The sequence below is a fragment of the Ciconia boyciana genome, chromosome 10, assembly GCF_034638445.1.
Source record: "Ciconia boyciana chromosome 10, ASM3463844v1, whole genome shotgun sequence".
In the NCBI taxonomy this organism is placed as follows: Eukaryota; Metazoa; Chordata; class Aves; order Ciconiiformes; family Ciconiidae; genus Ciconia; species Ciconia boyciana.
Window position 1 is genome coordinate 18,612,112 of NC_132943.1, and position 12,289 is coordinate 18,624,400.

The 12,289-nt window shown below is 47.7% G+C and overlaps 1 protein-coding gene across 1 annotated transcript in view; it reads right to left on the reverse strand.

The window, feature by feature from the left end:
• CFAP65 (cilia and flagella associated protein 65) overlaps positions 1–12,289 on the reverse strand; it is a 32,536-nt gene that overhangs the window by 15,224 nt on the left and 5,023 nt on the right. Inside the window, exons 6-18 of the mRNA XM_072874546.1 lie at positions 11,889–12,034; positions 10,552–10,774; positions 9,942–10,207; positions 9,245–9,445; positions 8,448–8,810; positions 7,285–7,422; positions 6,230–6,475; positions 5,585–5,809; positions 4,755–4,907; positions 3,676–3,841; positions 2,241–2,369; positions 1,128–1,353; positions 191–319 (exon numbers count right to left, since the gene is read on the reverse strand). Of these exons, the coding sequence (XP_072730647.1) occupies positions 191–319; positions 1,128–1,353; positions 2,241–2,369; positions 3,676–3,841; positions 4,755–4,907; positions 5,585–5,809; positions 6,230–6,475; positions 7,285–7,422; positions 8,448–8,810; positions 9,245–9,445; positions 9,942–10,207; positions 10,552–10,774; positions 11,889–12,034 (2,611 nt within the window). The remainder of the gene's footprint in view (positions 1–190; positions 320–1,127; positions 1,354–2,240; positions 2,370–3,675; positions 3,842–4,754; positions 4,908–5,584; positions 5,810–6,229; positions 6,476–7,284; positions 7,423–8,447; positions 8,811–9,244; positions 9,446–9,941; positions 10,208–10,551; positions 10,775–11,888; positions 12,035–12,289) is intronic.

Genomic DNA, 12,289 nt, shown 5'->3' on the forward strand with positions numbered 1-12,289 from the left:
ACTCTCTGCCATTCCTTGCTTGCTCCCCCACCCAGACCCACCAACAGATCTCAGCTGCAGCTCCACAACACAAGCCGCACTTACAAAATCTACCCTATTCATTTGTAGAGGTCTCACAGCCCCTGTGAGCATTTCCATGCCCCCAGACAGACCCCAGAAAGAAGTCTGAGCTCCAGTGAGCACTGCTTACCACTCCACAGGCACTACACCCTTGTTTGCCAGCAGGAGCATCACAAGGGTAGGCTCTGAGCCTATCGGGGCAGCCCCAAAGTTGAAATCCAGCAGGAGAGGGGTGTACACTGGAGGGATCAAGCATGTGCTGGTCACAGGAGAGAAAGAAGAGATTAAATTGAGACAGGAGGAAGGGTTGGCAGGGCATGACAGGGGAAAGGGTCATTCTACACTGGCTCTCTTCTTTACAATTCTTCTCTGACCTTATGTGATTGGCCCTTTTGGGTGTAAGGAAGGCCTTTGGATTTTATCCAAACAATCTTTTATATATGCCTAATGAGAGTGAGTGGCATACATGGAGGCTCTGAGAGTCCTGCTTAGCTGAGGCCTGTTTTCAGCTCCCCAGTACTGACATACTGGGGCAGGTCCAGTGGAGGGCCACCAAGATGGTTGAGAGCTGGAGCGCATTACTTACAAGGAGCGACTAAGAGAGCTGGGTTTGTTCAGCCTTATGAAGCAAGGGCTCAGGGAAGGCAACCGTATAAGTTGCGACACAAGGTATTCCAATTAGATACTAGGAAAGAAAGTTTTTACCATGAAAGTGGTCAAACACTGGAATCAGATGCCCAGACAAGCTGTTGTTTCTTTGTCCTTGGAGATATTCAGCATTGAACTGGACAAGGACCTGAGCAACCTGATCTAGTTGTCCCTGCTTTGAGCAAGGGGTTAGACCAGAGACTTTTAGAGGTCCATTGCAATTAAATTATTCTTTGTTCCTGTGGCTCCTCTCTAGGGAGGGTAAGCAGGGAAACAGGTGAGCAATTGTCTGCAAGGGCTAGGATAGAATAACAGAGCGCCACACAGCAGTGAGCTGCAAAACAAGCCAATGGCCACAGCATCTCTGTCTGGCTCGTGCGAGGGACTGAAAGATCCTCTGAGCCACCTCCTCGTCTCACCTGTGTCTTGTGGGAACTCTGTAGGTGAGCTCGCTGGGAGTCGGGTCTCGCTCCAAGTATTCATTCAGTGTGTCCAAGGAAAAGAGCCTCCAGAGGTGCAACTTGCTGATACCGCTGGCACTCCCTGCTGAACAGGCATCTGCGATGCAGAAAGTTGGGTAGACGCCTGTTGCTACGATGCAGCAGAGAGGCTGCTGCTCCTCTTTTGTGCTCGCAAGATCTGTAGCTTGGGAGAGAAAGAAACACCAAAAAGTAGTCATGCACCATTAAGGGGCAGCTGTCTGGGACTGCAAAATGGAGAGAAACCCTACCCAGACCAAAGAAAGAAAGAACAGGACTTGCACACAGTCTTTTCTTTGGCAGCTTCTGAAAATCTCTAAACCACTGACTTCTAGTTGTACCTTGACTTCTGCATTTAGAAGTCACCAAAAGACTATGCATGTTGTGCTTTTAAGCAGTGTTATTTATGCAATTTGGTTCTGCACTATGTGAAAACCCCCTTTTTTGATCTAAGCCTACAGCCTAGTCATTTTATGAAGTGCCCCTTGTTTTCACACTGAAAAATCATAAACAGCTGTTTATATCTTGTCTTCTCCATACCATTCATGTGGCATTGCCATTCTCCACTTTCCAAGCTGGAAACTCCTTTTCTAACAAGTCTCTTCTTGTACAAACACTGTTCCCCACTTCTGAACAGCCCTGTTGCCCCTCTCCATGCCTTTTCTAGTTCAGTTGTATTCTTTCTCATACAGGGACCAATCCAGATCTACAAAAAGGACCCTAGCTGCATAGGACTGGTTGCATGAAGCTCTCAGAATATGTTTCAGGACACATCGTAAAAAGCCACGATCATGCAGAGGAGCAGGGAACCTTGTGAGCACAGCAGCAGGAAACTTGGAGCTCTCCCTGTCTGTTTGTTATGGCTCAACCTTATCTAACCCCAAAAGGTGCAGCAAAAAGGAGACAGCACACAGGATCCGTCTCTAGTGAATTGCTCAGCACAGGGATTTTCTCAGGCAGGACTCATACACTGGGAACCGTGCAGCTGAGCCTGTTAAGGCACAGTCTAATTGGTTGGAAGGGAATAATTTTCCCAAAATACCCATCTCTCACCTGTGGGGGTGCAAATAGCATACTTGATTGACCAGGTGTAATGCAGCCGACGGGCTGGCCTGACTGTTATTCGGACTAAAGCTTTTGACCTTGCAGGGACTGTGCCTCTGGACTGTTCCAGCTCTAGAGCTGTAGGAGAAAAGAGATGGTATGAGCTCTTGGAATCACTGATCTCTCTTACACCACATATGTGTTCCACACAGAGCTCCCCAAGCCTACCTGCATTCAAGCCACTGCCTCCACCCCTGTGTCTAATCGTTAGGACCAGCTTCAGGTGAGTAAAGACTCACCATAGTACAGACTACGACTGTAGGCAGCTCATTGGGAGTACCCAGCCTGCCTTTGGCCAGCAAAGAACAGGGAACTTCCCCAGAGGAAGTCCTCTAGAAAGGCAGGTAAGGGATGCACTCCACCATTTTTTCTGAGAAGCTCCTTTGTTTAACACCCTTCTCTGCTGAGAAATTGCATCTTATTTCAAGGTCCAAATTGGTCTAACTTCAATTGTCAGGCTCCGGGTTATGCTTTTTCCAGCAAGATACAAGAGTCACCTGTAGCAAATCCCTAAGCAAAGGAGCAGATATTTCTCAGTCATTGAGGGATCTCTTCCTTCAGCACACACATAAGGTGATGTAGATCACACTCATACACAGGGTGAGAGTATGCATACCCTGCCTGCATTGTTTCAACAACTGCCCTCTGCACACCTGTGCACCTCCATGCAAAAGCTTTGCAAAGCTTTGCACCTCCATCACATCCTTTGCAAAGTGCAAGCACTAACGCAGGATTACACTTGCCATTTACCAGTGCTGTGCTTGGTGGCATAACTCCCTCTGACTCTGGCTGTCTTGTTTCTACACCCCAGGGTCTGGGTAGCCTCTTTACCACTGAATTGTAAGGGGAGCTCATGCAGTGGAAATTCTCTCTGGAGATACTCCCCTATTTTGTCCTACTTAATTATATGTGCTTCAAGATGGATGTTTGAAATATAACAGTCTCCTAGCCCATGAAAATAATTTTCTTCTGCCCTTAGTAAATGTTAAAAACCCTTGCTGCTTTGATTTCTCAAATTTACACACATGCGTGCAAAAAAAAACTTTGAGCAGAAGAACAGCACAGAGATTTTTGATTAAGCGATGGGAACAGGAAGCTACTTATGTTTCCAGATAAAGATTTTTGCAAAGTTGACATGACAATGAAATGTTTCTACCACTTGCACAGCACAAAACAAGCTGCTTTGCTGTACCCACACACAGAGATTGTCTCACGTCTTCTCAAGCATACTTTTATCATATAAAACATGGGTACCTTAAGGCACTTAAGAGAACCAATACAATCTAGCCAGCAAGCAGCCCAACCTCTGAGTTCATGCTACAACGATTTTGCAGAAAAGAGGGGAAGGCCAAGGCCCCATCCCATGCTAATTTCCTTACAGTACCCAGTGGATCACTGCGGACTTCCTCAGGGTCACAAGGCCCAGTGATCATTTGTTCCACGCTGAGGATGTACTTCAAAGAACAGATCCCATCATTTAGCAGTACAATGCTGCAGCTTTGCAGGTCACCAACCAGAACATTTCCGAGGTCCAGGTGTTCCTTTTGTGCCTGGAATTCAAACCCGCCGTGAAAAAGTCACTGTTACATGTTGAGTGTAGCAGTCGAGTGTAGCCACCACTTATCTCTCCACATGCTGATCCCTTGGCATGCACAGTGCAGTGCAAAGGGCTCCCTACTTTGTGTAGGACCTGACATGTCCTGGGAGATGTTCTAACAGGGCTGCAGGGGGCTCAATCCATCCTCCAAATGCTTTCTCCTACTGTTATGGGTAAGATGCAGCACATTTGGGGCTGTGAGGACACTAGCTGGCCAGCTGCACGTGGCACAAAGGCTGAGCTCGATCTGCCAGTCCTTTCATGGCTGCATTAAGAGTCTCCCTCTCTTTTGGCTAATAATCCACTTGCATGCAATTTACAGTGACTAAATACCTCTAAGACCTTTCTACCCATCCATCCAACATGATTGACAATGATGTACAAAATATTATTTTATTAGCTCTGATTCCTTAAGAAACCTGCCTGAAAATGAAGGTGCCTGCACAGATCTGCAGATAATAGGAGGAAACCTACATTGTGGCCGCTCAACTTGTCAGGTCCGCTACACTTAGAAATCGGACTGACAGCAGAACAAATGGAGAAGGAGAGCAGACAGAATGAGAGGAGAGAGTTGGGAGTCACAAGGAGCCAAATGGCTTGCTCAGTTCAGTCTGGAACAGAGGATTTGAGAGTGATCTCAGAGGATTCAGGCAGGTCACATTTGAATTAGCGGGACATTTACATCATGCTGTTGCCATTAGGCTGCCAGAATCACCTCTGTCATCTCCATCGAAAGCAATGTCTGGGAATTTTGTTGTAAATCCTTATTGGTTGTCTCCAGTACAGTTTGCGCAAAAAGGGGAAGCCCAAGACCCCCATCTCACCCTAGTACCCCTCCTGCTACGCAGTGGGCCCCAGTTCCTTACCCTGATGGTGCCCAGCACCCCCTCTCCAACAATTCGTAAAGCGTAATGGACACTTTTGGGAGACATGGGGTCTGGGCTTTTCCTCCTCACAAACACCATAGCTCGCAGCAGATACTTGGTCTCCTTGTCCGGAGTAAAAGTCCACACCTGAACCTGAAATCACAAGAGGGAAGGAGAGCACTCACAGGAGGTCCAGACCAGAGTCAAGCCTATACACCACAATGGTTGTATTCAACGCACAGCCCCTTCCTCCATTACAGCTAACCTAGTCCTCTACAGACAGCTCTGGAGACACTCTCACTTCAATCCTCCACCACCTCTGCCTGTATCAAAGGCCCTTATTGGGAATGCACATTCAGATATTCAAAGCCAGGCCGTGGAGATATGCTAGTCCTCACTACTCTCAAAAAGCACTCAGGGAATACAGTAGGAGTTTAGAACCTGAATTTACAGGTGGGAGAACAGAAGAACAACATCATAAACCCTCTCGTGCTCTCATTTGTCTTCTGTCTATTAACATCTCCTGGTGCATGACAAAGTTGCTGCTGTGTTTATGCCCAGTCCCATCCAGGGTATCATTATCTAGTGCCTGTTTAAGACCCATTTGGTCCTGTAGTCAGGGAGGATGTAATCATGTTTGGGCAAATCCACACTGTGGTTCCCAGTATAACTGCAGATGCTGGCTAGCAACCCAAACTAAGACACTGACTGGTGTTCTTCAACTTTGTCATTAATGCCCAAATGATTGGCACCCCTCACATTTCTGCTCTAAACACTCCACAGCTGTATTGCAGAGAGCAAAATACAACTTTGGTAGAACTTGAACTTACCATGGCTTCATAGGGCTGGAGGATCCCTGTAGTGGGGCTGACAGACAGGATCTTGCTGTCAGACTGATGGATCTTCCATGTGAAAACCATGGGTAGCCTTGTGCAGTTTTTTATGGTATACATTCGTGTAGAGGAGGTCCCTATATAGACAGGCTTAAAGTATAGATTTCCATCACCTTCTAAGAGCAAAAGAAGGGACTCTCCACAACTCTGGAGAGCAATCTCCTGTGGAATTAAGGGAAAAGTAACAGACATTAGCTAGAAGTCTCAGCTACCTCTGGAGGAGCCTTGCAAAGATGTTGCTCCTTCCAAGAGAGAAGCAAGAACAAACTGGTCTGAAGAAGGAGGGGAAGGACTTTTAGTTGTGCTGTCAAGAAGGGACCTGAGCATAGTATAGTGCATTCCAGGAGATGGAAACCCAAGGGAACAAGGGGTACAGGATATCTGGCACCACAAGCACCTTCTATCTGCAGTGTTGACCCCGTCTTAAATGCTGAAAATATTCTTTCATACCTATTTCCAAAAGGAAAAATCCAAACTAACCATTAGGAGAGATAACAGGGATCACAACGCAAGTCACTGTGAAAAGGGAAGACTACAAGGGAACAAAACTTTGCCCACCATCTTCTACTTCCCTCCCCCTACCTTGGTGTATCCAGGATAAGAGTTCAGCTGCAAAGGCAGGACATGCTGCTGCAAGACTGTGTTAACTGGGTGAGTGGAGAGAAAGAAAATCTGGTGGCCTCCTGGAATGATGTGTCCTGAGCAGGGCTTGACCAAAACAGAGGGACAGGCAGCTTGGTTCACACTGAAGGTTATCAAAGAGGTGCCTGTGTTCAAGAGCAGCATACTGCAGTAGGTGTCAGTGTTAGGAGCCACAGGAGGAAAAGTCTGGTGGAGACAAGCAAGAAGGGTTGTTTGCACTGGGTTTAGAAAACCAGCTTAAAGAAACAGCTTTCACTGTGTTGAATTCCAGGTTCCAACAAGCACTATCCTGTGTCTATGGAGAACTTTGTAACTGCTTCTCTTCAAGGAAAGAAAGGAAATCACCCAAGGGTATACAAATTGCAGTCTTTTCCCTTCCCACAGTGGCCCTCATCTTTCATAGGCTCATGGGACCAATGAAGCTACTTTCCATTATACTCCAGCTCATGCATATCAGATATAGGCTGTGTGTCCTGAACTAGCTGAGGAGATTTTCTAAGAGGTTTTCAAGACCACTTTTACTTCCTAGGGTCAGATCTCACTTTACCTCATAGGAACAATACTTTCTTGTGCTACAGAAACAGCAAGAAGAGTCAGGGAAAATTCCACTCTACCTTGCAACCACTTCTCTTCCATAAGTGTGGATTCTGTGTGCTGCCCTCCATTTACCTAAGTGCATGCAGAGTGTCTGAGGTTCCTGGGAGGGCACTAAACACCCTTGTCAGTGCCTATGTCCACTTAAACAGAAAGGAAGAAGATCCCAACAGCTTTCCTCTCAGAGCTAATGAGATGCTCACTGCAACCTGACACGCTAGAGGCTGGGAAGCTAATGCAAGAGAAAGAGCATCCTACCTCCGTACCAAAGCAGGAGTCTCCACACCATCAGAAACCACCTAAGCCACATCTCAGGATGGTGCAATGGGAGACAAGGTAAAGACTTTAGAGGTAAACACTGAGCGTCTCTGCAAAGATCCAAACATCAACCAGTTACACACCTTGGGGACATCCAGGATGTACTGTGGGATGAAGTGCTCCCGTTCTGCTTCATACGTGTGCGCTCTCAGCCTGACAGTCAGGCACCAGGATGGACAGATGGTGGCATCCTCCTCGATGTTGCTGTAGTGTCTCAGCACCTGCAGGCACACAAGGGACAGAACAGAGTGCATGCAGGAAGGGAGCGCAGCAAGATGCCTTCAAGTGCATGTACCATCACAAGCAGCAGTTTGTTTCAATGACATCCCCAGGGCTGAGGAATTGACTTTTTCAGGGAAGAAGGACTGACCAGTGCCAGATGAGGAACATGAGTGCTGCTTTCCTAAATAGCTACATTTCAGACTCAAAAGACCACAGAGTGACTTTCAAGCAGAAGGACCTATCCAAGCTATTGTGTGATAAGAGTTGCAACAAGAGTTGCCTTAGGGAAGGAGGGTCTACAGACACTCTAGGCAGTTTGAGATACTTGCAGATGCTAAAGTTAGCACTTAACAGTGAGTCGCTGAAAATAATCATCTATCCTTTATCTGAGCCTAAGAAACTCCTGGCTCTAAGGTTACTCCCAGATATCCTCCACACTGGCTTAGAAGGGAAAAAAATGCAAGAAAAATAATCAACAACGTAATGAAGATCTCTCTCACCTACCAGGAAGTTTCTGGATGCTAAAACTCCTGCAATTGCAGCCCTGTGTGATATGAATCCCACATCACATGGGAGGAGAGGCTGCAGTGATGTACACTGTCCTCAGCATCTTTACTTGTGGAGGGCCAGACACAAAACCCAAGTTACTGCCCATCACCCAGGCCACAACAACCATCCCTGTCCAGGCTCCCATCTATGCTAATAGTGCAGTAATTCACAGTAATTACTCCTTCAGTGAGGTGTACATTACTTCACATTCACTGTGGGGGTAAGACCAAGTGTGGCTGTCTGTATGCATGAGCTGTGGCTTGCTTTGCTGATTTATCTTTGCCAGGACATAGGTGAAGGAGAAATTTTAATTCACCAGTGTATCAAAACAGCGGCCAAAGGAGTTAGTAAAGATGCCAGTTTGCCAAACTCAAAATAAAAGGTTCCATTTGAAGTTTAATTCCCCCAAACGCCTTTAGCCTGCAGTCTCTTGCCAGGCGCTCTCTGGAAACTGGTCCTAGTAATTCCTACTAACCTTGTAGAAAGCAAAACCTTCCAGCTCTGCTGCATAGAGACTGTTGAGCTGAGCAGGCTGGAAGAGGACACGGAAGGCTGAAGACTTCAAAGGTGGGATGTCGCAGATTTCAGGGCTCACTCGGAAGGCACTGCCGTGGCTCGGAGTCCAGGCAACAGTGATCTTTCCTTTGGTGTGGTTGGTCACACAGAGAGGAAGTGGCTCTACCTTGTGGAGCGGCACGCAGCAACCAAAATCATATTCCCTGGGGCTGACACTAACATGAGGGGGAAACAAGGCCAGGTCGCTGCTTACACCATCGTACAAATATTCAATCATGGAGTTGGCTTCAAAGTGTTCCTTGGGAGGCTTGTCCTGAGGGATCTAGGATGGAAACATCTCAGTGTGAGCAGGAGAAGTGTGCCTGTGGGAGACACCAGGCCCTACAGTCCTGACTGCTTCACAAGCAAGAGGGCATGCAAGATGCACTTCAGTAACAGTTCCCAGGACAGCTCAAAGTCTAGGCTTCAAGGAAGCTCCTGTTTGTAAGCCAGTCCTCAATCTGAAGCTACATGAAACAAAGAAGACCCTGTGATTGAGTTAAAGCCAGAAAGTGGTTTAGCGGCTGAGCTTGGGTAAGACCCAAATGATGCAGACAGTGTTGCTGTGTGCTGGGAACATTAACAGCAGAGATACTAAATAAATCAGTCTGGCACCTGCAAGTCCTTCTTAGAGCTGTCTGGCCTGTGCAACAGAAGCCAAACATCTGCAGAGAACAGCATGGGAGTATCTTAGATTCCAGGGAGGGCAGCTCATACCTCGGTGGGCAGCATGAGGGCTCCTTTTTCATCCATCTGCAACTTGCCATCCTTCAGCATCACACTCAGGATATCAGGAGGGTAGAGGGTCAGTCCCCTCACCATGTTGGTTCGGTACCAGGAGAGGTGTTTTGCCTGAAGGATGGCTGGCTTAGCTGTGTCTGAATGGCAGGTACCAAAAAAGTCCACATACATGGGTTCCTGAGGAAACAGCAGAGAGGATTATAAGAAATAAACTGCCCGTCTGTGATTGCTTTGAGTGTTATACCATCCTAGTACCTCACTTCCAAAACCATGCCTGGGAAAGGCTTAGTGTCTGCAATGTTAGACTGCCACTTACTTTATATCTTGATGTGGCCCAAGAACTTTCTTGAAAGTGGAGTGAAAGTTGAAGGCACTCAGTGCACAACTGTGCAGCTAAATTTAACTCAGAGACCTAAATGGACAGGAGCCACTGAGGCTGCACCTCACCCCACCTGTAGGCATTACTGACTGTCTGTCCGCATCAGCCCTCTACTGCTGATAGGAACCAGCACCACGGGGATTCTGCTCAGCAAGAGCCCAGAACAGGTATCTATGGAAATGCAGTGAGAAGAGATTTCCAGGGGCTACTACATGAGATAAGCCAGCCCTGGTGGGTTACATTGGAAGAGCCCTCTGAGCTATCGCAGTGGCAACCACCCTTTGCCTCTCATACCTGATGGTGGACAAGGCACACCACTCTGCGGTGATAGCTGATGGGGTGAGTAGGTCGAAAGGTCACCTTCAGTGCCAGTGTTGTTGTGCCCTCCAAGACTCCACAGGGACGATCCAAGGAGAAGACGCTCCCTCTGCCATCAATATCAAACTGGTAATAGGCTGGGACATCTGAGATGTTGCTGATTTTCAGCATCTGCACCAAACTTTCCCCAAGATTGATCCAGTCGAAGTCCACAGAATATTGGTGCAGGGACACCAAAGGGCCTAGCACAACAACATGCAAGACAGATCCTGGAGCTGTCATAGCTGTTTCTGTCAACATGTCACTAGCCACTGCTGCACTTAACTGATCTTCCCAAACCAGAATCACCCCATCAGCAAACCCACCAGTCCTAGCAAACAGCTGGACATTGCTTCCAACAGTCTCATATCTGTCTCAGGCAAGTATAAACCCCAAACAGTGCACTGGGGACAGCCTGGATCCCAGCAGAAGGTGAGTATACGACTGAGGGCTGTGACAGTCCCTAGTCCTTCCCCAAGCACTTGCCCTTCCCCTGCAGTGCTAAGAAGACGACAGGGAGAAACAGGGAAGGCTTTCACTCTGGTACCTTTACATGAGCCAACCACCTTCAGCACAGTCTGCAGGAGGCATCCAGCAGATATGATAGTGAAATAGTCAGTACTGTGCTCTCCTACTGTCTGCGGCTGAAATCGTATGCACAAGACCAGCTTCCCTTTGGCAGGGACAACGCCATGGGACACATCACAGGAGAAAACATGATCTCGAACCAGAGGGTCTTTTGCTCTTTCTATCCTACATGGTGCATCTACCTGGAAGCAGAAAATAAATAGGTTAACAAAGGAGCCAACAGGAGCCAGAATGGCTGTGAATACAGGACACTAATCAGTGAAGAACTGCAGTTTTCAGCAGAGCTGAACACCACGAAGAACACCAAGGCTACTGCAGCCCAGCTCAGAAATGCTGGGCAAACCTCTGCAACCCTGTCCTGCTGGAGCACTGCCAGCAGCAAGGTCCCACCATATGCTCAGAAGTCAATGGACTGCAGCAAAATGTCCTGGTGATCTCTGGGGTTGGAGTCTCCCTCCTGGTAGGGGGAGGATTGCTCAAGGTGTCCCCAAGGGCCAAAGTAGCCTAAGTGACTGCTGTGACCAGGAGGACAGGCAGGCAGATAACTTATTTCCTTCCATCCACAGTCCCACCTTGTCTGGGGATTTTCTTTTCACAAAAAACAAGACTGATGCTCTGACACCTTCCTCAAACCCCTTAAAGAAGGTCCTAATCCTTGCCTGGCGATGCTGAGCACCACTGCAGTGTGAATAATAAGAGTACAACAAATGAGTATGTCTTTGCCACTCCCAAGCTGGGGAGCCTGTGGAGGAGCTAGCACTGCTGTCATCCATGTCAGCAGCCTCTGAGTACCTCCAGCTTTTAATGAGGCTGTGATGGGCTGAGCTGGCAAAGAGAACAAGGTGCTCAAATGCAGCCCACTTCACTTTGAGAGCAATTCACCAGGTTGCAGACCACTGAGAAGCAGCACACCAGAAGATCCATCAGCTGCCTGGGATACATGCATGCCAATTTGAGACTACCACAACTGCCACACAGGACTGATGGGCTTGCCCAGGTGAGCAGGAGAGCTGCAAGATGTGAAGGACAACAATGCGCTTGGTCCAGATCAGGCAGCCAGTGGGAAGCACGGAGGAACTGCCATACCATGCTGCAAATGGATAAGTTTCTAGCACCGTACCTGGAAGGCAAGGGTGAATGGCCTGGTTGGTAGGGGAAGGCTCATCATCTCTGTTTTATTCACACTCCTACTTGGGTTATTTTCACAGCATTGAGGGAGATACTCAAGACCTCATACCCCAGGGAAACATGCCAGCATGCCAACTTCTCACAAGAATAGTCTCTCTCTCCACATACCACGGACATGTTGAAGATTTCTACACACTTCTCCACAGTTGTCCCCACTGGCACTGATCCAAAGCACAGCACATCCCGAAACTTCTCAGGCTGTACACCTTCATAGTCTTCCTCTGTCGCATTCACCCGCAGGTAGGGATATTTGGCTGTTAAAGGGAATTATATACTGGGTTAAGAGAGAGAGGTGGAATCTCCATCCTTGGATATTCAACGCTTAACTGGACAAGCCTCCGAACAACCTCAGGTAACTCTGACATTGGATCTACCTTCAAAGTCAGCCCTGCTTTGAACCAAATAAGGTCCCTTCTAGCCCTAATTTACTAAACTCAGAGTCACACCTTTGGTTTGTCAGCAGCCATATAAGGCACTTCAGGCAAGGACTTGCTAATGAAACCATTGCT